We start from the raw sequence: 24,000 nt of genomic DNA on the forward strand, positions 1-24,000 counted from the left end.
ACATTTTCAATGCTTGTGCCATTTTCTTAAACCCACTTCCCATTTTGTGAAGCTCAACAACCTTTTACCGCACATCACAGCTATATTCCTTGGTCTTACCCATTGTTATGAATGACTAAGGGAATTTGGCCTATGTTACCTCATATTTATACCCCTGTGAAACAGCAAGCCATGCTTGAACAATTTCCTTTTCCTAGTCACATAGGTATACTAAAATATACATATATATGTACATATATACATTTCAAATATATTTTTCTCATATGAATTCATAGGGGTGCTGATAATTCTTACCTACATTTAACAAAGATTTTTAAAAAAATATAAATTCTGTGTTGTGTTTGCAATTGTTTTATATCCATGAGAGCAGGGTATTTTTGTGGATTTTATGAACAAAAGATCAAAAGGTTAAACAATTAAGACAATTTTTCACAGCCTTCTTTGCTCATATTTACTGAGGGTGCCAGTATAAGTAGAGGGCGCTGTATATACAAGACCTTTCATTAAGGTCACCATATGAGAAGGCTAATTATGACCTTTGCACAGATTTTTAAAAAATGCCACACCATACAATATTATGCAATTTTCTGTGAAAAGCTTGCAGAATGAACCCAGCATATTACATGCAAAAAATGAAATAAATAAAAAAACAAACTCCAAGCTTCATACTTCTAAAAGTAACGTTTAATAAATTAATCCATGAGCAAATCAAATACAAAAACATTACAACCAAAAACACCAGCCAGTTCTGTTCGGAGTGCAAGAGATTTCTGTAAAGGCCAAACTACTATGATAGACACTGAGTAGTAAACAGATTGTAATGTCCATCAGTAGAGCTGAAGAGCCTCTGAAGAGTCATCTGAAGAGGTACTGCATGAAAAAGGCAGATTATAAGCAGAGACAAAGGATAAAAAAAAAATAAAAATAAAAAATCACAAGTTTATTAAAAAAAAACCCCAACAAAACAACAGTGACACTTTACCTGAAGAGCTATTGATAACTGTTGGTTACATGACAATTATGAGAGACTCGGTACAAATTTAAAACTGGAAAAAGTTGAGCTAATATTAAAACACTGGGCATACAAAATTATATATAGCAACTCAGCAAGTACAAAATCAAAACTGTTGAAGAACAGGGATTAGCAGGATTTCACCACATTAATACATGCTGTTACTGCTACTATACCTGTTAACTATAAAGCCCACAATACGTTTACTGGAGTTTCTTGTTCATGATTTAATGTTTTCTAAAGCAGCTTTTACTTCGAGCTTTTCAAGTAAAGTGTCACCAAAAATCACTGGGAAAGATCACATTTACAGTTTCACAAAACACAAAACCCGTTTGGCAAGAAGGAACTAGTGTACATACATGGGACAAAGAAAAATACAGTCACGACGCGAAAGATTTCACGAGCTTCAACACATGCTGCAGAAAGAGGCCAAGGCATATGTTTATTCCTCAGTAACCCCTAAACTGTCACAAAATAAACAATGCTGGCTCTGCAGAGACCTCGCCGATCAGTTACCGTAACCCCCGACAAAAATGGGGAGGAAGACATGCAAATTTAAGGTACGTAATCCACGCCCATTAAACAAGACAAAAAAATAGTGTTAACCAATTAAACCTGGTCCACCAGATGTGGAAAGAATGGACTATTATACAATGGTCCTTCATATTCAGTTTCAAGTCTCTGCACTAAAAGAAACACAGCACAAGCTGCAGTCCATGATTAAAAAAAACTAAACAAAAAACAAACAAACAAAAAAAAACAACCTGTTCCTTCACATAAGAGGTGGAATGATGGACAGGCTAGAAGAGGATATCTTCGTTCTTTATCAGAGACTCTACCACCTGCCTCTGGTAGCGGATGTCGTTTAGTGCTGTCATGGCGTCGAGATCCGGCGCACGCATCAGAGTGGGACCAAACACGATCCCCAAATTCTCTGCGTTCATCAGGTTATCCTTCTCATTCTGAGTCACCCTGTAAACACACACACACATGCAGTACGATGTGTCAGAATTACTAGCTGGAGCAATAAGAAACATGCTTTCACAATGTCACTTTGGTAAAGATGATGGCAGGATACCGAACATAACGGCTTTCGTTGCTCACCTTTTTAAGTGACCCATCAGATGCCTCAGAGTTTCACAGTGAGCAGGAGGCAGCTGCTTCAGGGCTTCGTGAAGCGCCTCGAGACGCTCGTCTGGGTCTGTCAGCTCTGAGACCGCAAACACACACAAGCTCTATTACACATTCGTACTACAAACAAGCAAACAGAACACGCTTTCAATGAAACCGAGAGGTATTAATGAATATCTCATCTCAGAGGCTGACTGGGAGACCTGCTGGCTCTTCATACTATATATTAATGCTTTCAAGCCTCTATTTTTCGATATTCTATCCAATAGATAAGATTCAATCAAATGTGAATTGCGGGCTGAAGTGATGAGAAAACTGACGGGCTGCTCATTCAGTTGTACAGAAATGCGACTCAGCATATCTGCATTCATCCACAGCACACAAACATGTCATGATCAATGACTGAGTTATCACTGTTATCTGTAAATGTGCGCGTGTGTGTGTGTGTGTGTGTGTCGGAGAAAGACAAAAGACTTACTGGCAGCCTCGATGAAGCGTGGATATGCATCGTAAGAGATAACAGGAATGGGCAATTCCCTGAAGTAGAGCTTAAGAGCACCCGTGATGATGTTAATATCTTCATACGTGTTCACTGAGATGTCTGCCTTCTCCCCATCTACACACAAAGCAGGAAAGAGAGTGACTGGTGATGCATACTTTGTCAAGGGTTCGCTGTTGAAAAAGTGCTTTTCCACAAATATGGCCAGGGAGATAAGAGTATGCCAAGCACCATGGGAGGATGGAGCGATATTTGTCATGCATAGCTCTGTGTGAAGTCACGTGACCCTGGCAGCGACTGGACAGCACTAGTGTGTGGTAGCTGCATTTCGAGGCTCTCTGCCACTTGATTTCTGGCTTCTCGTCACGACGGAAGAAAGAAGCCAAGTGGACACTTCTGTGGGTTACAACCTGCTTGCTTTCACATCTGGCTAACCCGGTTCTTTCTCTCATTCCCTCTCTCACTGGTGTTTTCATGTCTATTTCGATCTGTCCCTGCGTCCCGATTGGCATCTTATCCGTATTATCGGTATCCGAGACGCTAGTTGCGCTAGTCAAAAGTATGTATTTTTCTTCACAAAAAGAGTACATACTTTTAGTACATAGTATAAGTATGCCAATAGCGACGTAGGGTGTTTCTTCTTCTTCTTCTACCTCTGACGGACCATAAACCTATGTTCTTCCCCACTTGAAAAACTGTATTTTCTCCCTCCCATTCAAATCTCACCTCAGAAGCCTTTCCTCATGAACTCAACATGCTCTCTCTCTCTCTGTAGAGGCTAAACAGTCTCCGACGATGTCCATTTGTCCTGAATGTGGGTATCTACTGCCAGAACTGCAGCCTCCAGAGGACATACACACACTGCTTCTGTGCAGATGGAGCGTAATCCTCACGCAAACGTGCAGCTTTCACATTAAAGCAGCTCAAAGCGGCCGAGGCGGTAACAAAAACACACAGTGTTCCCGCTGCTAGACAAAGCGTGACCTAAAAAAGCTGCACTGGGAACACACGTGGGTGTTTAACACTTAGCAGGATTATGCATGGGGAGCTGTTTACAGGCATGCAGGAGCTTTCACATGCAATTACTGCATTTCATCAGAACTAAATGCAATGAACAGACGACGAATGAAACTGACGATGCTTTCAATACGTCCCATGTGCACAAAGCGAAGAGCATACCTCTGTCGAAGGACAACTTGACATCTTCGATTAAATCGCTGAAGCCGGACACTCTGTAGAGACCTTCGGACTTCAGACCTAAAACAGAGTTGAGTTTATCGTCAAGTCTTTATTCAGAAATTCATTAGCGATCTGATTCACATCAGACTAATTTGTACATTACTTAACATATGGTGTGTCTAATGGAGCAGTTCTTTTGAAGTGTAAACCAAAGCCAATCAAACAATTAACCATCTGTTTAATGACATTCATTAATACAGCGTGCTGCTAAACTGCCACTGGAATGAAATAAACTGCATTATTTAATTTTGAAAGCAATACAAAATGAACAGCGTACTCTCTATAACAATTCCAGACAAACAGATATTCTGCTACATGAACGTATATGTTCCGAGTGATATCATTGTGTCGTGATGCTGGTATACGAATAAGAATTAATCGGCTTTGTTTAGAGCTCTATAACTTTTTGTTTCGAGCTCTCTTGATGTGCTAGTTTAACACCGATCCCCTATTAATAAGCGTGGATGAATTTAAAGGTGGAGCGCTCACCTCGCGATTCGATCTCCCGTATGCACATATCCACTACCATGGGTCGCTTGGAATTATGAGCTTTTACCAAAGTGGTCAGATCACAGCTGTACACTTTCTTCACGTGTTTCAGGTCTGGCTTACAGTCATTGGGAACCATCTTGGAGCACTGCTTATGAACGTTCAAGCCACAGTCTGCAACAAACAAAAACAGAAAAAAAAAAAAAAAAGTGTTCTTGAAGTCCAAGGTAGAACTGAAATAAACAGAACTGATCACAATTTTCCTGAAAATGAACGATCATAATCATTTTCAGGAAGTCTGCAAGAACACATAAGCATGCGTAATATGCGCAAATAAATTTTTCAGCACCACTGGGTGAGTTAAAAGAACTGCACTGCCTGCAGAGCAAATACCCCATATCCTTTACCTAGAGCAGACTGAATTAATTTTTTTCAACCGAGTGTGCTGAGGTTTCATTCCCCTAAATCAATATCTGTCCAAACTGTCGATGAGCCTCGATCTCTGATGTCATCACTTTCTGATTGGTTCCTGCTGTTAGGCATGCTGTTGGTGACCTGCTAGTCCTATAAACAGCATCTTATAAAAAATACATGAGCTAATTCACCCATTTTATGGGCTATAATAACAGAAAATATGATTACGGAACATGGATAGGTATGCAGTAGCCAATAAACACACCTGGATTAAAGAACATTGTGAAATAAAAAAACAAACAAACAAACAAACAAACAAACAAAAAAACCCCAAAGATCAAAATATAAGATCTTACCAGTCCATCTTAAACATGAAACAACTCATCAGTCAACTGGGTCATTTTAAAATTCTAAATTGTTAACACATCCTGTTAAATAAGCGTTAATAAACAGCCAATGCTGCAGACATGAAGCGCTTCCATACACCCCAAAATTCAGACAGTACTAGGAGTTATGCAAATATAGGCAAATGACTTCATTAATATATGATGCCTGACTCCCTAAATAGGCCAGCTGCTCTGGAGCAGGTACCATGTGGGCAGAAAAAAAGAAGAAAAAAAAAAACAACAGAGAAGATAAAGAAGAGCTGAGTGAAGTGAAAGACAGAGCAGTGGCGTGTTTGGAGCTGAGGGCAGACGCTCAACCGCTGCTGCTTTGTGTGAGCAGAGCTCTCTGGGAGAATTAGGGAATTAGAGCTACGTTGAAAACAATGTGGCCTGAAGGATATGAGAGAGAGAGAGAGAGAGAGAGAGAGAGAGAGAGAGAGCAGCACACACCGATAGCCTTAAACCCTGCACACACACAATAATCAAGCAGGCAGATATTCTCTGTGCTGCAGGCGACACTAGACCTAATTTCCAGCTCAAAATGGGACAGAATCTTAAAGCACTCTTCTGTGCTTTGTCTGTCTGACTCAAGCTTTTAGGTTTGCACACAAACACCCACACGATGTCGTTAATCAACATTATTTATATGATGATACTGGCATGATAAATAGCTGGCACCACATGTCCCTTTCATTCTGGACTGAACAACAGAAACACTGGAAACCACATTAGTGTGAGGGTGCTGAAAACCTGCTCGCTATGGCCACGGCACATTCATCTACTAGACACCAATAACACGATTACTCCGACCCCTTTCATTTACTGACTGAACGTAACAGCCATTAAATTCAATCTCCTGCTGGATGCCGTCTTTTTAAACCGACTAAAGCTGGAGAAAACAATTTTCCCCATTACCCCCTCTGTAATTACATTTAGCAGTTATGGTCCACCCTTATTCAAAATAAAAGTCCTGAATATGGCAATAGTGAGACCAATTCGAAAGACTCGACATTAAAGATTGAAAATGGCCCCTTGAGAATTGCTCCCTTCATTTAAATTCATTGATGGAGAAATGTAATTACTGTATGAAAGAGAACGAAGGATCTCTTAAGAGAGGGAGACAGGCACAGTAATAGAGGGCGCCGGTTAATAGATTCGCTTTATCCTCTAAGGTCTGCTGATCCCGTGTTCAGAATACTAGTGCTCGATGACCCTCGAGCCCTCAGGTTGGGGGAGACGACACAGATAGCTCTTAACCTGCATATACACACACAAACCAACATACTTAAAAAAAAAAAAAAACCCTCATTAGTAAACTGTATGTGTGTTTGTTTATCAGTGAATGAGACCTGAGCTCCAAGCTCCAGTACACACAGATTCTCTCTCAATACATCAATAGATTTCTGATGCCAATTCTTTGTCTGAAATATTAGATTTAACACCCGTCTACTGGGCTTCGGATGGCATGTGTCCTCTGCTGGATCAGTAATATCTGGCAAATCCCTGCTCTATTTATTACTCGCAGTCAGTCAATACACTTGGAATTTCCTTTCTCGCAACGAGGACTGGGAGCATTTCACAGAGTTCCCCATATTGAGTTATAGGGACTGAATTTCAATGTGTGTGTCCCCGAGCTCTCAGCCTCACGCTTCCTTACGAAGACATGCCAGCTTTGTTTTGAGCTTGTGGATGGAATGGGTATCAGAAGGAGGGAGGCTGTACCCTGATGAAGCAATGTGGCACAACATGCACAGACACAGGGGTTGGCGTTCTGGCACCTGACCAAACCCCTCCACCACCCCCCTCCCCAAACACCCCCCCAGCGGAGAATGCAAATTTCAACATCAAATGCGACTTTGCTGTCCTAGTTCTTAGTCGCATCACTTATAAAAAGAGAACAGGAACGATATAGACAGAGAGAGTGAGAAGGAGAGTGAGTGAGACAGAGAGCGAGAGAGAGAGAGAGTAAGAGAGAGCGCGAGTGAAAGAGAGAGAGCGAGAGGAAGAGGGAGTGTGAGAGTAAGAGAGCGTGTGAGAGAGTAAGAGAGAGAGAGAGAGAGAGAGAGAGAGAGAGAGAGAGAGAGAGAGCGCACAAGAGAGAAAGAGAGAGCACGCAAGAGAAAGAGAGAGAGCGAGAGAGAAGAGGGGGAAAAAAAAAATCAAGACTGGGATCTTAAAATAATGGCTTTGAACTCAAGCTGCTTTCAAAACCGATTCATGTATTATTCATGGCACCAGAACCTGAAAACATGTATGGGGCTCACTTTGTTCTATAAATAAAACATTACAAATAAAACACGCCGCAGCCTATTTCCACTAACTGACCGACACCTGAAATACAGAATCATCTTTTAATCAGGAAAATGGGACGCGATTAACTACACTGAATATGGACAAGAGTCGCAGCAATTACCTGCAGCTGAAAGAAGGAAATAATGTGTAGCACGTTACACATTAATATCATAACAGACATCTCATAACAGACACAACCGTAAAGTCAACTCCTCCATACAAAAAAAACACAACCATGATATGAACCAAAACAAAACAAAACACTCACTGCATTCATACACTAGCTTGAATGACTTGACAGCCTTGAATAAAATCAGTGTAAGATATTAATCAGTATATTACTCTCTCATCCCTGACACATAAGTCTACACACTTACACACTGAATTATGAGTATGAACTACATATACTGGTGCATAAACACTACATCCATTAAGCGAGCGGGGAATCTTCAGTTAGGTTTCTCAGCACATGGAGGTGAGAGAGTGAGATGAGGGAGTTATATAGTCTACAGTAAAGTAGTCCTTAATAACCATACATCAACTGTGATGTACAGGTATAGAAAAGTCCTAGCTCATTGGCTGAATTGTATGAAATACTAATAAACTGCCATCTTAGGCATAAAATGAAATGTAGCTACAATAAAATATATATTTAAGGAAAGACAAATGATAAGACAAGCACACATTGTGCTTTTAACTGCAATTTCTGCACAATACAATGTTCTATGCAATTAAGTACGAGTATGAGTAACACAAAGAAGTGATATGATAGTGTTGTTTAATCACGCAAACTATCATTAGACTGTCATCATCTAACTGCACTGAGATTGGAAATGTGCAATATAAAAAAATATGAAAAACAATTTAAACTTGTTTTTAAATGGCTTTAGAAACGGTGTGTGGTGTGTGTGGTGTGTGTGTGTGTGTGTGTGTGTGTGTGTGCTCACCTGCACATTTGACCCCCTGAGCAATGAGCCCCCACATAAAGTTGGCACAGTACTCGCACCAGTGAGGCCCTCTGAATGTGTGTACCTACGGGGCAGAGAGAAACAAAGCAGGGATGTTAAAACACCATGAAAAGTGCACACATACACACACAGCTCCCTTGATCTTTAGGATGGCACACTCATGTAGAACTGCAGAATTGGAGGATTATCTGTGATCTTCATACGAGAACTGCTACAGCTAGGTCAAATCCAACGGCCGTTTCAATCTACTCAGATAATTAACAGGCAGATCGGCACACAGAGGGACAGAGGACGTGTACACAAGAAAGAGGAAAGAACAAAGCGAGTGTGTCACTGGACCATGGACGAACGGCTCTCTGAGGCAGAAAGCAGAGCTATCACAGCTTTCGTTCCCCTCTGCGCCAGGTAACAGCTCATCCAATCAGGAGGCCTCATGCCTGCTCTCTAGAGAACAGGCGCGGGGGACTGGCCGCTGGAAACGACGCCTGGCCTCAATGAACACCGAGTAGGGTCCTACAACCGAACTGCTTCTTTTATACACACATCAGCAGAGGTGAAACGAACGTAACAAAGTGAAAAGTGTGGACAGTGAAGCAAATTTTTTTTTGTAGTTACTGAACCTATGTGACACATGAATTCATTTTATTAATAAAGATAATTGCTATTAAAATATTTGTGTTTCATTCATTTAGCAATGAAATGTTGGTCTTGGGCATTTTAACCTAATTTGTTTGTCATGCTTTTGCTGTTCTAGCCAAAGGCCAGTAGAGCTGTGTGTTTGTGTATGTGAGAGAGACGAGAGAGACGAGAGAGAGAGAGAGAGAGAGAGAGAGAGAGAGAGAGAGAGAGAGAATGATGCTCTGAGACTGAGGAGATAAGGACCAGACACACAGAGAGGAAAAAAAAGATTCAGCAATTTCAGAGCCTGTGTGATATCACTGCCTCTAGAGTCACATTACACACAGCACACACTGTATGATGGGGAAAAAAATAAAGTGGAATAAACAAGAGACAGAGATGGAGAGTGAGAGAAATGGATAGAGGGAGAGAGAGAGAGAGAGATATGGAGAGAGGTAGAGGGATGGAGAGAAAGAGGGCAACATTGGGAGGGAGAGAGAGAAAGAGAGAAGGTCAGGGAGAGAGAGAGCGAGATAATAATAATAATAATAATAATAATAATAATAATAATAATAATAATGTTTTATTTCTATAGCATCTCTCCGTAGCTCAGGGACACTTCACAAACAGGAACAAACAACAATTGAACATACACACAAAAAAAAATCCCAGAAAGTCAGGCATCAGAAGTAGAGAGGTAGTGTTGGGAAAAGAGAAAGGATATGGTGAGAGAGAGAGAGAAGAGAAATATGGAGAGAGTGCGAGAGATGTTTAGACTATAGTACACACAGAAAGAGAAACAAAAAAGAGAAGAAAGAAAAAAAGATTCAAAGGAAGACAGGAAGAGTGAGAAATACATAGGAAATGAATAGGATATATAGAAAATAGGAAATAAACAAGGTGGACAGGGAGGCAGGCCAATTCTGCTGACAGAAGACAAATGGGAATACAACGCTCTGCTCGTGATGCCTATCAATCCTTAATCTTTCCATCTGTCACCCTGAAGCAATGGGGTCTCCCACACACACACATATAAACAAACAAGACATTTCTTGTTGAAAAGCACTCAGTGAACATCTTAAACTGTCCAGCTCTACTTTCTGTTCTAACATGTCAGTCCGAAATGCATCTTTCAAAAACATTTGCACAACTGGCTCATGCTTTCTATACATGTCCCAATACTAGTCATATTTTGGACCAAAACAAAACAAAGCTATAAACATAAACGCAGAATAAACAATAAAGGAATGAACATCTTCAGCGCATGCACACACGCAGTAGTAGTAGGTCAACGTAGCAGAGAAACCAAAAAGGTCTTACCTTAAAGTTGTGGACTTTCTCGTACTTAGGCACTCGGTCGTTGTCCTTCAGTGTGGCCCGGCGCACCAGCGAGCTGAGCTGTGAATAGGCAAACAGTTTAAGAGGCTGCCAGAAGGTAGCTGGAGGTTTCTGAGGACGCATCCTCATGGCCAACGCTGCTGCGAGCAGCTCCTGCTCCTTCCCTTCCTGTTTGGTCTTGTGCACTAGGGACTTCTCAGCCTTACTGAGTGTGTAGGACTCCCGTGACGGCATACCCGCGCACACGCTAACGGCTTTACACTGGGAGAACGACTACCTCTCTAACACAGAGAGATGAAAATAAAGCCCCTGACGCTCAGAGGTCTCTAGCCACGCTGAGAACGTCCTGCATTGCTGTATTGAGAGTTCTGAGAGCTGAACATAAACAAAAACAAGCCACTTCCCTAAGAGCTCAACTCCAAGAATGGGAAAAGTGTCCTTAAAACAACAGCATCGAGTCCTGAACTGGGGAATGGAACGGAAACACAGTTAAGTGTAATAGTGTGTGAGAGAGTAGCTCTTCAGTCTGTCTGTCTGAGCATCTATATGCAGATGAGATGAGTGGTTGAGTTAATCCTCTCCTCTCTGTGAGCAGCAGATATCCTCTCTGGAACACTGCCTCAGAGAGAACGAGGGGAGGTGGGAGTGGAGGAGAGAAGTGGGGGAGGGATTCAGTGACAGTGGCACTGATTACACAGCTTAAATCCACCAATCAGAGGAGAGCAGGCCAGGGTTTTTTTTTATCATCGTGATCACTCTTCCCCCTCCCGCTCGGCCGTTCATCAGAGCTGTGCGTAAGCGAGTGTGTGGGAGGAGAAAGTGACAGTAGCAGGCACAGAAATGTGGAGGAACCAGAGAACAAGCGTGGGCCCGTAACGGCCTGCGAGTGAGTCATCCATCACCTCTGAGCTAAGCGCTAATACTTTGCTAATAGCATCGCATGGTCATTTCCAAGCACATGAACACTCAGCAAACCATTAGCTCGATTTTTCCACCCTAAAGAACAAAGAAGCAACTCAAGTGGCCCAATAAAAAAAAAGGAACATTTTCATCGATATAAAATGGCAGCATTTTTCAATACACAATACTCTGACAGAGCAGACAATCCGAGGGAGATCTTAACTGAATGTCCTTCTGAATCGAAGCAGCCTGAAAATCCTCACAGACCATACAGAGATGCTCCAGTCTGATGTGCTTATTGTAGTGTAATTAAATCTGCTTCAACACAATGCAGCACCTGTCACACAGCTTCCTGGCTTCCAACACTAAACCCAATTAAAGCGTTCAGTTAACGAGGCGGCGCTTTGCTCTCCAGCACAGACCTTTCACAGACGCTGCACGTTAGACTGACTGCCAATGATGATTCCTGTAAACTCGGGCAAAAAAATTTAAATAAAAAACCTGATTTGAAAATCAGTAATAAACTATATCTAATACATAGTTACAGTAATGAACATCAAGTCAAATATATCCAAATAGTAATTGACGCAACCATAATGTAAGTGTTAATGTTGTCAAAAAATAGATAATGAATTAGAATTATTATAAAAATTATAAGTATTTTGTGCATCAGACACTTAAATACATTATTATCACTTTCTCATCACATCCACAACTGTGAATCCATTTCAGGATTCAAAGGTTCTTTAAAAACTCATCTCTTCAGGCTTGCATATTCTCTGTGACATGGTTACATAATACTTCATTATAATATGTGTTTTATGTACAATATTGTATAATGTATATATATGCATATGTATAATGTGTGTGTATATATAATATTGTGTGTTAGTGTTTTGTGAATTGCATTTGCATGTTGTATTTGTGAACTGACCCTGGGTGTCGTGTGAAGTGCTTTAAAAAAAAAAAATTATTAGTATTTATTATCTATTATATATTATAATCCGGACAGCAGAATCTGTCACTATCTTCAAAAAAGAACTAAAGACCCACCTCTTCCATGAGCACTTACCTAACCCCTTAAAAAAAACACTCTGCGCACTTTGCTTTTTCTAGAACTCAATTAGCACTACTTGTATTGTTCTCTGCTTGATATATCGCTTTATATCAAGCAGAGAACGACTCACTTGTAAGTCGCTTTGGATAAAAGCGTCTGCTAAATGAATAAATGTAAATGTAAATTATCTGAAAACTGCTCAAAATATTGTGTTGTACAAGGATCTTCATGCACCACCACATTCATCAGTTTAGTGCTCCAAATATCTCTATGGCTGCATCCGAATATCCCTGCTACCCTACTATATAGGAAGTATTCATAAAACAGGAGGCAAGAAATACCCAGATGACCTAATGCTTCCACCGAGATTTTGCAGTATGGAAGCAATGGACATTGTGCTATCCCATAAGGCAACTGGAACGGTGCGGAAAGGCTGTCGTGATCAAAAATGGTGGAAGGCAGCGCATCTGCGCTTTTTAAGCTGTAGGTCACATGATAATGCCAACATGGTGGATGTAGTATGTCTGGATTGCATCAGTACGTACTGTATCAACGGCTGAGCAGTAGGCACTGAATCAAATGAAGTAGGCACAGTCACAGTACGCAATTTTGGACACAGCCATTGTGTATTTGAATTTAAACCTGAAGTGGGCATGGCCTAAACTGAAAGTTTTTTTTTTATTTTTATTTTAAATAAACCCTACTACAATGCCTCCAGGAACATTTGGGGAAAAAACATAGAGATAGAAATGACAGCACTGTCAGCATGATCTGTGAGTTCTGCCTCTAAAAGTTCCTCAACCTCAAGAGGTGTTTTTTTTTTTTTTTTAAATCCATTAATTTCGGTGGCACCTGCCAATGATATTTTCCAACAAATTTATTTGGTTCTATTTCCCAGAATGTTAACAACTAGTAGCCTTATTTAAACCACAGTAACCCTGACCAGGCGGTTACTAAGGAGGGATGAAAATGCAACGGCACATGTTCATGTTTTACTGAAGCGCTCTACATTTTAACCCAACTTTTGCTCAAAAGAGTAAAGCTGGTGAACAAAACAAAGCACTGGCGATATCTTGACATGACAGTGGGTATCTCTTTATCAAAGACTGGTTTCTTGCTGAGACTTTGAACACCGTGAGTGAAGATCGACACCTCACCTAGATTCTGAAGCTCCACCTTCTCAGTCATTTCCCATCTTTCTTTCATTCTCTTATCCTTGTATGATTATGGATTCTCCAGCTTGACCGCCTCCTTGGTCTGAAGTCGAAGGCAGAGCGAGTGGCATGCATGCTCTGCCTATACACACACATGCTCAGACACTCCCTCAGTGTGGTTCCCTCTAATCAATACCAGAAGAGTCCACTAAAGCTAGCCTCTCCAGTTCAGAGCCAAAATTGCGGCTGGGATAAGAGAGAACTTCCTGCCTGCTGCTTTCCAGATCAATGAGCCGAACACAGACTGACTGGCTGTAACTGCTGGAGCCGAGATGAAAGGCCGTGAGCGCAGGACTCCGACGGAGCCGCCGCTGCTGTATGCCCAGGGACACGCTCGCCCAGTGACAGAAACCTGCGCCATGTGGCTCGGCACAGCAGCCCTGCAAGTTTCATACTCACCTCCCCTCACGCTGCTGCTGTGTTAGTGTAATAGTGCAGCCTGCTGCGTGTTCAGGCTCTTTGGAGTTTAATAGCGTAGCCTGCTGCTCAGTGCAGTGCTGGCGTCTGGCTCCCAGGATGGGGCCGCTTATAGCCACTCCACTAATTGACACTGATTGATCTGCCTGTTTCTCAAACAGCGCCTGGACCCAAACTGCACTCGTAAAATGGATGGAAGCAAAGTGCTGTTAACCCCACACCATTTTCAGCCTTTACTAAAAGCGAGAGAAAGCGCAAGTCCATCTGGCCGTGTAATTACTCATTTGTCTGTTGACTTAACACACCTGATGGTTTAACAGGAGTCTGACGCTTTTAGAGGCACATAACCTGGATGCCTATTAGCTGCACCGTAACAACCATGGTGAAGTTCTGCAAAACAAATCTGAACGCAATATTCTAGCGACAAATAAACATTTTCCTTCCGAAATCTGATCAACATAAAATGGTAATGTATTTCATTTGATCAAAAGAGAAACATGGAGAGAGAACAAGAACAAAGAGAGAGGGAGCTGAACTTTTGAGTAGGCAAGAGTGCTGTTATGTAAGATGCACTGCAGATCTGTAAAGTCTTTAAAGTACTGCCAGGGTGGCCTGACTTCCTCTCCTCCGCTCATGATTTCATACTTACAGAAACAAAGCTCTCGGTGCCTTCTCTCAGATACACCGAGAAGAAAAGCCAAATGACTTGGAAGCAAGGATGTCATTTTGTTCAGGTTTCTTAATAAATAAATACACAAATATGTTCTACTACGATTCCATCAACACATAGATGCTTCCTATGCTTCCACGAAACAACACCGATTGGACCGAGACGCTTGGGTTACGCAAGTTATGTAACGTTATATAACCTGCATTGGTGATTTGTAGTCATAGCGCATGATTAGTCATTACTGAAAAAGAAAGAACTAGGACTCTGGTTCGAAATGCTCTCTGAAAGCTCCATGCACTCGCTCTGCACATCCCTTCACTTTTGTTAGAGCTAAGAGCGCACAGCTGAGGTACAGGCTGGATCCACACGCATAGCTTCTTCATTCTCCTCCTCCTCAAATTCACAGCTGAATATGGAGAAGACGAGCCGAGAACAGTGCAGAGGAACACGGTGTATTGGAGAAACTGTTACTATAGCAGCGTTCTATATACTGAACAAAGCCTGAAGGCCTGTGATTATGTAACACCCTCACAAAGACATAAAGAGAACAGCAGGAAGAATGAAAGCTATAAAATTGCCACAGGATGATGCATTTAAATGAACTAAACCGAACCTATAAGGAACAGACATTTATATTGAATTATATTATTTGATATCTGATGAATAGCATCAGATCAGATTTTATTAACTCGCTTATTTATTCATCATCATCTGATCCAGTCAATGCAACTAAGGAGCAGATGTACAAAGTAAACAGAAAACAATTTTCTTCCTGAATTAGCTATCGGATTATTACTACACGATTTCAATATTAAGCAAATTATCAAGATGATCATTTTAGCCAGTATTGTGTAGCCTTACATATCATCAGCTAAAAATGTTTGTGCTCAAAATTGATCTGTGAAAGTAATAAAAAATAAGCATAATTGTCGATAGCACTATTATACAGTGACGTCTTTTTATCAAGCTCTTTTTAAACATTGGCTCTTAAAACTGCATTACCTGGGAAATGTATTTTATAGTAAAACATCTACCTGTTTTATCCCCCCCCCCCCCCCCCCCCCCATTTTTACTTACTCGACGAGAAGGTAAGGGAAAAAATAACCATGTTTGTTTGGCCAGATAAATAGATTATAAGGCTCTGTCTGGGGCTTGGACAATGATAAATGAGGTGTGACTATCACATATTGAGCGCATGGATATACATACACACACACACACACCCACGCACAAAGGTGACACGCTCTATACATGATACATGAGCTAATACGCACAAATAATTACTTCATATCATTGAATACACTAGAAATCCATTAGAAAGTGTGTGTGTGTGTGTGTGCGCGCGTGCAAGCGGGCGGGCATGTGCACGCACACACACAGGTTAAGGCGTAGAAAGGCTCAGCTCTGTATACATGAATATTTCATCCTTTGAGCATTATGCACTGTCCAGCTTTTTCTGTGTTTACCAACAGGATGCAGACCTTCATATATTTTGATCTACAGGGTGTCCAAAAAGTCTTCAGACATGGAGGAAATGAACACTTTTTAGCAAAATGTCATCCAAAATTTCATACTAAGTCCATCCATCCATCCATTTATCGAGAGAGAGATAGATATTTTTTTCAGATAGCCTTTAAGAATGCCTTTGACAAAAGAAGATCATATTGAAATCCTTCTCATGGCTGGATCGGGAAGCTGTCGCAAGGTTGCGATGGACTTTAACAGGAAACATGGCGAGCACATCACACACGACACTGTTTCCAGACTTCTTAACAAATTCAAACAGACTGACGGAGGCACAACCGACGTGGTGCTGGCAAACATAATCCCTATGTATGGAGAATTTTGGGAAAGCCTGTATTAATATATTTTAAATAGCATTCATTTGTATAAAAGGCAACATTACAGAAACTGCATTATTCTCGGTTTGCCTAATATACGTAGTTGTGGTATGTAAGCGTAATCCAAACCAATCAAAGTAAAAGAACGATCCATCATTTTATGGCCTAATCTGTAGCACACAATAATCACAGAGTAGAAATTGTCTAACAGTTTCAACCTAAACATTTATGGATACTATAAAGCCTCAGGAAAGTGTAAGTGACTGGAAGTCTTTCGTACTGTATTGTTCTGGTGTGAAAAATCTCAGCAAAATCTCTCGTGCATGTGTGTCTGATCCTAAAACCTTCGAGTATGTGTAATATAGTCACATGTTTTAAATACTTTAATTTATGCAGTTCTACATTCTACCTTTCAGTTTCCATTACAAGTGAGTTTTTGCGTAAATCAAGTTGTTTCGTTCTTTTCTCAATAAAGAGAAATGTATGAAAACTCCTGTCTGCGATTAAGTAAACAAGTGCTGTAGTATTCCCTTATCGCCCAGGTCACACTCGCTTCCTTATTGGTGCAATAATAATACATTATGTTTTATTTTTATAGCACCTAAGGCTGGAAAATATGATATCACAATAAATTATTTCACAATACGCTTTTATGAGATATCAAGGACGTTGTGAATTTTTTTTTTGGTATTAAACATTTAAAACATAGTAATTACAAACTGACAGGAAGGAACGAATGTGATGTTATCGAGTACTTAATCTTTAAAATGGTAGAATTTCAGTGTTAAATTTTTCTTTTATAATAAAATGGCTTGTTTTCAAAATGTATTATATGTATTATTATAAACTTGTTTAACAAGTTTTTCTAAATGATTATTATTTATAACCGTTGTTTTAAATGTATCACTACTGTATTCCCAGCCTTTTGTGAGCAAATGCATATATTATCATAGAAACGCGTTCTAGAATGATATATCATATGATATATTTGTTACATCGGCCACCATGAATAGCACCAATCTTACACCAATTGCCTTATTTGAGGAAAAGCATGATGCTTCCTTCAAAAATAACGAACCTTACGTGACAGCTGTGATAGAGCAGTTTTATTTTTGCCCTTAACACACTGCCCCCCAGACTGAACGCATGGATGATGACTATATAGTAGAGGCTCCATGATTATTATTGTTGATTACAGGCATAATTATGTGCGTCTTATTGTAATTAGTACAATATATACAGTGTCCACGAGACTCTGTGGTGGAAAAATACTTTGAATAGCTGATAGTCGTTTAGTGCTTATGCTGGAAAGCTTAATGCAGCACAGTACAGGACACTCTTCTCTTCCTCTTGTTCACTGCAGAACCAAGGGTCAACCATCACGCCCGAGTTTCAGGCTGTATCTCTGATCGTCGTTATGTAAACCAGCTGCATTCTTCTCTTCACCGCATGATGAGAGAACAACAACCACATAAACACGTAACGGCAAACTTTCTCCCATTCAGGAGGAGCTGCAGCACTGCAGTGAAACTCCAAACTGCAACCAGTAAACAAACCTGAACGGAAAGATCAACATCATTAGCTTGAAGGAGATGAAAGCATAAGCAATCGCACAGGCTACAGAGGCTAATTAAGATACTTCTATTTCAGTAGCAGCCGAAATTAGGACACTATATTTATCAAGACGCTATGAAATGTATTTCTGGCTATGAGGGCTAACATTTCATAACGACTGCACAGGCACAGAGATGGAAAATCACTAGATGGTGCTTGGATGGTCAAAAAAGGAAGACAGGAAGAGGGAACACTTAAATAGACTCGACTAAAAGAAAACACTTAATTCATTTTTAGCTCAGATATTTAAAAATAATAATAATTCGACCATGTATATAGAAAAAAGGGATAAATGGAAGACAATTTTTGTTATGTTACTTACAAATGAATAATGAAAAATGGAGACTAACGATCCATGACACTTTACAGTGCCAATTTCCCCTCTTCGGAAGAACAGATGATGTTTCAGTTAAGTGAGCAGCACCGTGTTTATTTAACATGCTATGAATGTTCATTTACTGCTGATTACTGCAGCTGGAGGTGGATATGGAACATGGAAATAAATCCATCCATAACAAAGCACACTAAAACATCTAAACACTTTAGAGTGACTCATACAGTTGCAATCAAAATTATTCAACCTCTGTTGCACATCAGGTTTATTGTCAAAAATGTACAGACTTTCAGCAGTTTGCAATGAACAAACCAAACAAAAGCAACTGAAATAGTTCAACACAACGACTGCTTCAAGTGGTTTCCCCAAATACAACTGAAAATGCAAAAGATAAATAAACCTGCTTTGCAATGCGGGTTGAATCATTTTGATTGCAACTGTATGAGTCACTCTAAAGTGGTTAGATGTTTTTAAGTGCAACGGTAGCTGATGGTTCCATATGATGACGAAAAGCATCAAAATTGTGTGCGCACTGAACGTGCGTGGGTCTGACGGTGTTTGCTGGAAGGAACTCTGTTTCCATAGGAACAGCTCTTGTGTGTGCTTCCGGTGCGTAGGATCAGTGATTATCCTGTTTGCTGAAACGGGCTTGGTGAATTCTTTAAAAGGCAACGTTCTTACACACCACTAGCTTCCTCAATTATTTATCCTTCTTACACTCACACTGATTTGATACACATAAACTAAACACTCCTACACTGGAGAAAATCCTCCCACTCAAACCTCCTACATCAGATGCTTTATAGTGCAGGTGGCTTTTTTTGTTTTGTTTTGTAGACCCTCCAAATACAAACTGAGACAAAGGACAGCTGTAATGCTGAAGAACTGAAAATAGTTATGCTAGATGTAATACACAAAATGTTTTAAACTAGTTATTTATATAATTAATCATTTATTCACCCCTGGCTTCATCTTCTTTATGTGCAAAGGTTTGTTTACATTTTTTAGCTGCCATATTTGTGACTAATGGTAATTAACTGGTTTAATATTGTGCAGTGTAAAACCAAACTAAAAAGCAAATAAGCATTTTCCCCCGATTCAGATAACTGGCAAACCAAAATATATGTGAAAACACCATTAAAGTTCTCTTGAAGTGCCTTGAAATGCGCAGTGTTATTTGATGCGTTGACACAATTTTCAGTGAAACAGGAAGTCAGGGTGGGACATATTGAGAGGTTCCACTCCCCTTTTAAGTAGCCAATAGCATTTAGCTTATCTCACAGCCCGGGCTAAGCCGTAATTGACTTAGTACTTAGTGACATGGATTTTTATAATGTTGGGGGAGGGACACTTCAGATTCTCGAGAGCATTTGATTGGACAGAAAATCTGATGAGGAGCTGAAGTGCAGAATGAGGTCATCAAAATAGTTGATCTGAGTTTGTGGGAGACTGTAAGCGAGACTGGGAAGAGAGACTGTAAATTTTGAATGCATATATCTTCTAAATGTGAATTTTGTCATTGTTTTGGAGCACACTAGCTTATAGATAACCTTAAAGCTAACATTCATACTAAAAACCACAAAACGTCCATTTTGATTTCATGGGGACTTTAAATTACCTCATTATATAAATTAATGCATTTTCAAAAGACAATGGCGATGTGACATAAGTTACTCAAGTATGTAAATGAGGACATGCAAGAACATGCAAGGCCTTAACTGTTTTTTTTTTTTTTATTCTTCCAGCTGAAAATATCACGTCATATTCTTATTTTTTGTGTGCTCCCAAATTCTCAATTGAAGAGAATATTTAACTTTGTGATTTTTAGTTATTTAATAACATGCTCCTTGCACACATACGGATGGCATTTTTTCAGGCTGTAACTTTTGTGTATATGTTTGTATGAACTACTGTGTAATTTTATTTCATCTCTCAGCTCACCTAAACCATACAGATCCATATTAGGCTATAACCACACATCTGTACATTTAAATTCTGCTAATAAATAAATAAATAAATAAATAAAAATAAATTGTTTGATTTAAAGGTTGAGTTATTATTAAATTTAGCATCGCTAGCTGCTTTCTGAAAGCTTATACGTTTCCAAAGTGGCTAATAACTAGCAGTAGCCCAAGTCATTAGAAGTCCATGTTACGTGAATTATGACACAAAATGAGAGCGCTCATTCACAGGCTTTCAAGAAAGAGCTTAAACAGGACATTCAGCAATGCTGACCTGATTATATGAATTTATTATCTGTGGCCATCAGTTTCAGTTTTTTCTGTACATTACTGTCAAACAAATGTCCCCAAATGATGCAGCAGCAGCAACAACAACAACATGGCTAAATGGAATGCTCTGAGTTCTCTGTGTCAGTTTTCTCCTTCTGGCAAAAATCAAAGATCTGGTCATATGTCTTTTATGTAATATCAGTCACGACAAAGCCACATTACTGACTTGCATGTCTAATGAAACTTAGTCTATTTTTGGAAACTTTGGAAAAAGGGATTATGAAATGTAACAAATTCAATTAAGCTTACTGTAGAGTGAATGTCTAATATACTGTACAATTATGCTAATAATAAATGATTTAAGAATTATTACGATATTTCAAATCTTTTATAGCAGCAATTTCTATATGTCTACATTTTCAGATAATGCACTTCCCCATGCAAACATCAATCTGCATGTCGCCAGTGTTAATATCTCTTGAAAGTAAATTCCATAATTATAACGATCAAATCTCTCACAAAGCAAAGCCACAAGCTTAGAGCCTCAGACACTTGCATAATGTTTAGCTAGAACAATCAACGGGGGAATTTTCAGGAAGGAAAGGGCCCATTAACGTTTAAAGACACTATTCACAAAGCGCTCTCTCTCTCTCTCAAAAAAAAAGCATTCACGCAGCATCATCAGATTCGTCTGACCTGATTTTAACTGGAAACCAGGCTTCACTTTCTTCCCTGTGACTACTGAGTGTCTGGGTGAATGTGCTTTTTATAGCCAAATATGTAGACAAACACATGACTAGACACTCTTCCTTGTCTTCTAGCAAGTCTTACGTATATGAGTTGGGGGAAAAAATTCCCAGAAATACATCGCAGTTCCAGTTGCATTGACATCGAGGCAACTTTCCTATAAATGGATAAAAGAAAATGTCATTCATGACACAGTGGGGTTTATTATACAGAAAAAAATTAGTACTTGCTAGTAAAAAGACACTGATTCCACAAACTTTGTGTTTTCGGCATAATACTTTTGTCCCTGGCTATTTGACCCGAATACACTTTTAGCCTCTTCTCTAAAGACTTACTTGGATTCGCTTATATACAGATTCATACTTTATGCTAATGAGGTGTTAGTGTTGCTATCCAACCATGATTTTAAATAAACCTTGTATTATTTACATTTTAAATGGACCTTAAATCTCAATAAATGTGATATCCATGACTAAGTAATTATTTGTCAATAACCCATACACCAAAGGAAAGCTATGATGCGCTTGCCCAGTCTCACACAGCAAATGAAAATGAACCCCAAACTATGACGAGGTAATTAACTGTATTAATACAGAGTAATGAAAATTAGCGAGTACTCAAATTCCTCATCGTGTTTTTACAGTCAACAAATCTCTGGCTAATAGTTTGCTATGAGTGATGGTCTTTTCGTATTACATATAAAATCAAATTATTCGAATCTGGCTGCAACTATATTTTCATTCGACATGCTGTTTAGTGAAGGTGAATTTCCATTTACAGTGGGGGAAATAAGTATCGAATGCGTCAACATTATTTCAGTAAATATATTAATCAGGTTATTCACATTAAATTTTCACCAGACATCAGTATTAACTTAAGAAATCCGGAAATATAAAGAATACACAACATTAAAGTCCATAAATAAAGTTGTGTGTAATAAAGAGGAATGACATAGGAAAAAAGTATTGAACACACTAAGTGAAATTTATTTAATGCTTAGTGGAGAAGCCTTCGTTTGTAAAGACAGCTTCAAGATGCTTCCTGTATGAAGAAACGAATCAGCTGCAGTATTCAGGTGTGATTTTGCCCACTCTTCTAAATATATTGTCTTTAAATCTTGTTCAATTGGATTCAAGTCAGGTGATTGACTGGGCCATTCGAACACCTTGATTTCTTTTCTCTGAAACCAGTTAAGAGTTTCCTTTGCTGTATGATTTGGATCGTTGTCCTGCTGGAAGGTCTCGTCTTCATCATCCTGGTGGATAGCAGCAGATTCTTCTCAAGAATCTCCCAGTAAAGGGCTCCATTCATTGTTCCTTCAATTATAAGGCAGACACTTTTATCTAAAGCGAGGTGCAATTTAGCTGAGCAGTGGAAGCTCACAAGCCTTTCTCAAGGACTTATCAGTGACAGCTTGGTGGTATCCAAACTCACAACCTTCAAATCAGACCTCTAGATCCCTTCTGAGCCACCGTTGTATGTTGCATGACAGTTTTGAACTACACGCTTCTGTATTTTGCTCAGTTTAGAAACTGTTCCTGATTCACAAAAGCAACAAATGATTAAAAGTACATTCCCCTCTGAAACTATTGGAACGGCATGGCCAATTCTTTTGGTTTTGCTGTAGACTGAAGTCATTTGGGTTCAGAGATAAAAAGATGAATATGAGAAGTACGCTTAGAATGTCAACTTTTGTTTTATTAATTTATATGTAGTTGTGTTAAAAGACGGAACATTTTGCATCAGACCACCCAATTTGTAAATAAGCAAAAATATTTAGTATTTCTTGTTGCCCAGGTGTGTCCTGTTAAATTGATTGTTTATACAATAAATAGCTCTGAACAGCTACGCTTGGTTTTAGCCTCCAGTTCCACCTGTGAAGACTGCATTTGTTGTTAAAAAGGCCAACATGAAGATCAGAGAGCTGTCTACAGGAGAAAAACAAGCCATTTTGAGGCTGAGAAAAGCGGTGAACTCGGAGGCATTGCACAAACATATGGCATATCCGATACAACAATTTAGTGATGTCAGTAAGTCGCAAGCTTGATGCAGTTATTACAAGCAAGGGATATGCAACAAGATATTAAGTGATATTTACGTCAATCGACTTCAAGACTTATCTGTTCCTATACTTTTGCTCACCTAAAAATTGGTTGGTCTGACACAAAAAGGTTCTTTTTTTATGCTGTTTAACACAAAGATGTAAATAGCAGGAAACAAAAGAGGAAACTCTTGTCTCATAGCCATCTTTTGATCTCGTATACAAATGTCTTTGGTGTATAGTGCAAACAAATGAATTGGCCTTGCCATTCCAATAGTTTTGGAGGAGACTGTAGTTCCTACTGATGGCCCAAATCCTAGGCTGATGTGTGTAGAGTAGAGCATGCTAGTAGATTTACATTTAAACTTCCATACCAAATAAAAAAATTATTTGCAGAAGTAGATAAAAGAAAAAACATTTTTTCCCCAGAGAGTTTGTTTGCCAATATCTGGCCCAATAACTGCAATAATATTAGAAGTATCACACGGCTGATGCTGCTAAGACAAGGCCGGGACTTTCTGACTTCCTGTTCAGGGGATAACACCTCT

At 39.6% G+C, this 24,000-nt stretch overlaps 1 protein-coding gene across 1 annotated transcript in view; it reads right to left on the reverse strand.

Moving 5' to 3' along the window:
- Positions 1 to 666: 666 nt before the first annotated feature.
- chn1 (chimerin 1) overlaps positions 667 to 24,000 on the reverse strand; it is a 47,049-nt gene continuing 23,715 nt past the window's right edge. Inside the window, exons 7-13 of the mRNA XM_053681041.1 lie at positions 10,369 to 10,446; positions 8,410 to 8,494; positions 4,371 to 4,544; positions 3,822 to 3,899; positions 2,622 to 2,759; positions 2,117 to 2,222; positions 667 to 1,984 (exon numbers count right to left, since the gene is read on the reverse strand). Coding sequence (XP_053537016.1) covers positions 1,813 to 1,984; positions 2,117 to 2,222; positions 2,622 to 2,759; positions 3,822 to 3,899; positions 4,371 to 4,544; positions 8,410 to 8,494; positions 10,369 to 10,446 — 831 coding nt within the window. The 3' untranslated portion in view covers positions 667 to 1,812. The remainder of the gene's footprint in view (positions 1,985 to 2,116; positions 2,223 to 2,621; positions 2,760 to 3,821; positions 3,900 to 4,370; positions 4,545 to 8,409; positions 8,495 to 10,368; positions 10,447 to 24,000) is intronic.

This window comes from Ictalurus punctatus, chromosome 6 (genome assembly GCF_001660625.3).
Source record: "Ictalurus punctatus breed USDA103 chromosome 6, Coco_2.0, whole genome shotgun sequence".
NCBI lineage: Eukaryota > Metazoa > Chordata > Actinopteri > Siluriformes > Ictaluridae > Ictalurus > Ictalurus punctatus.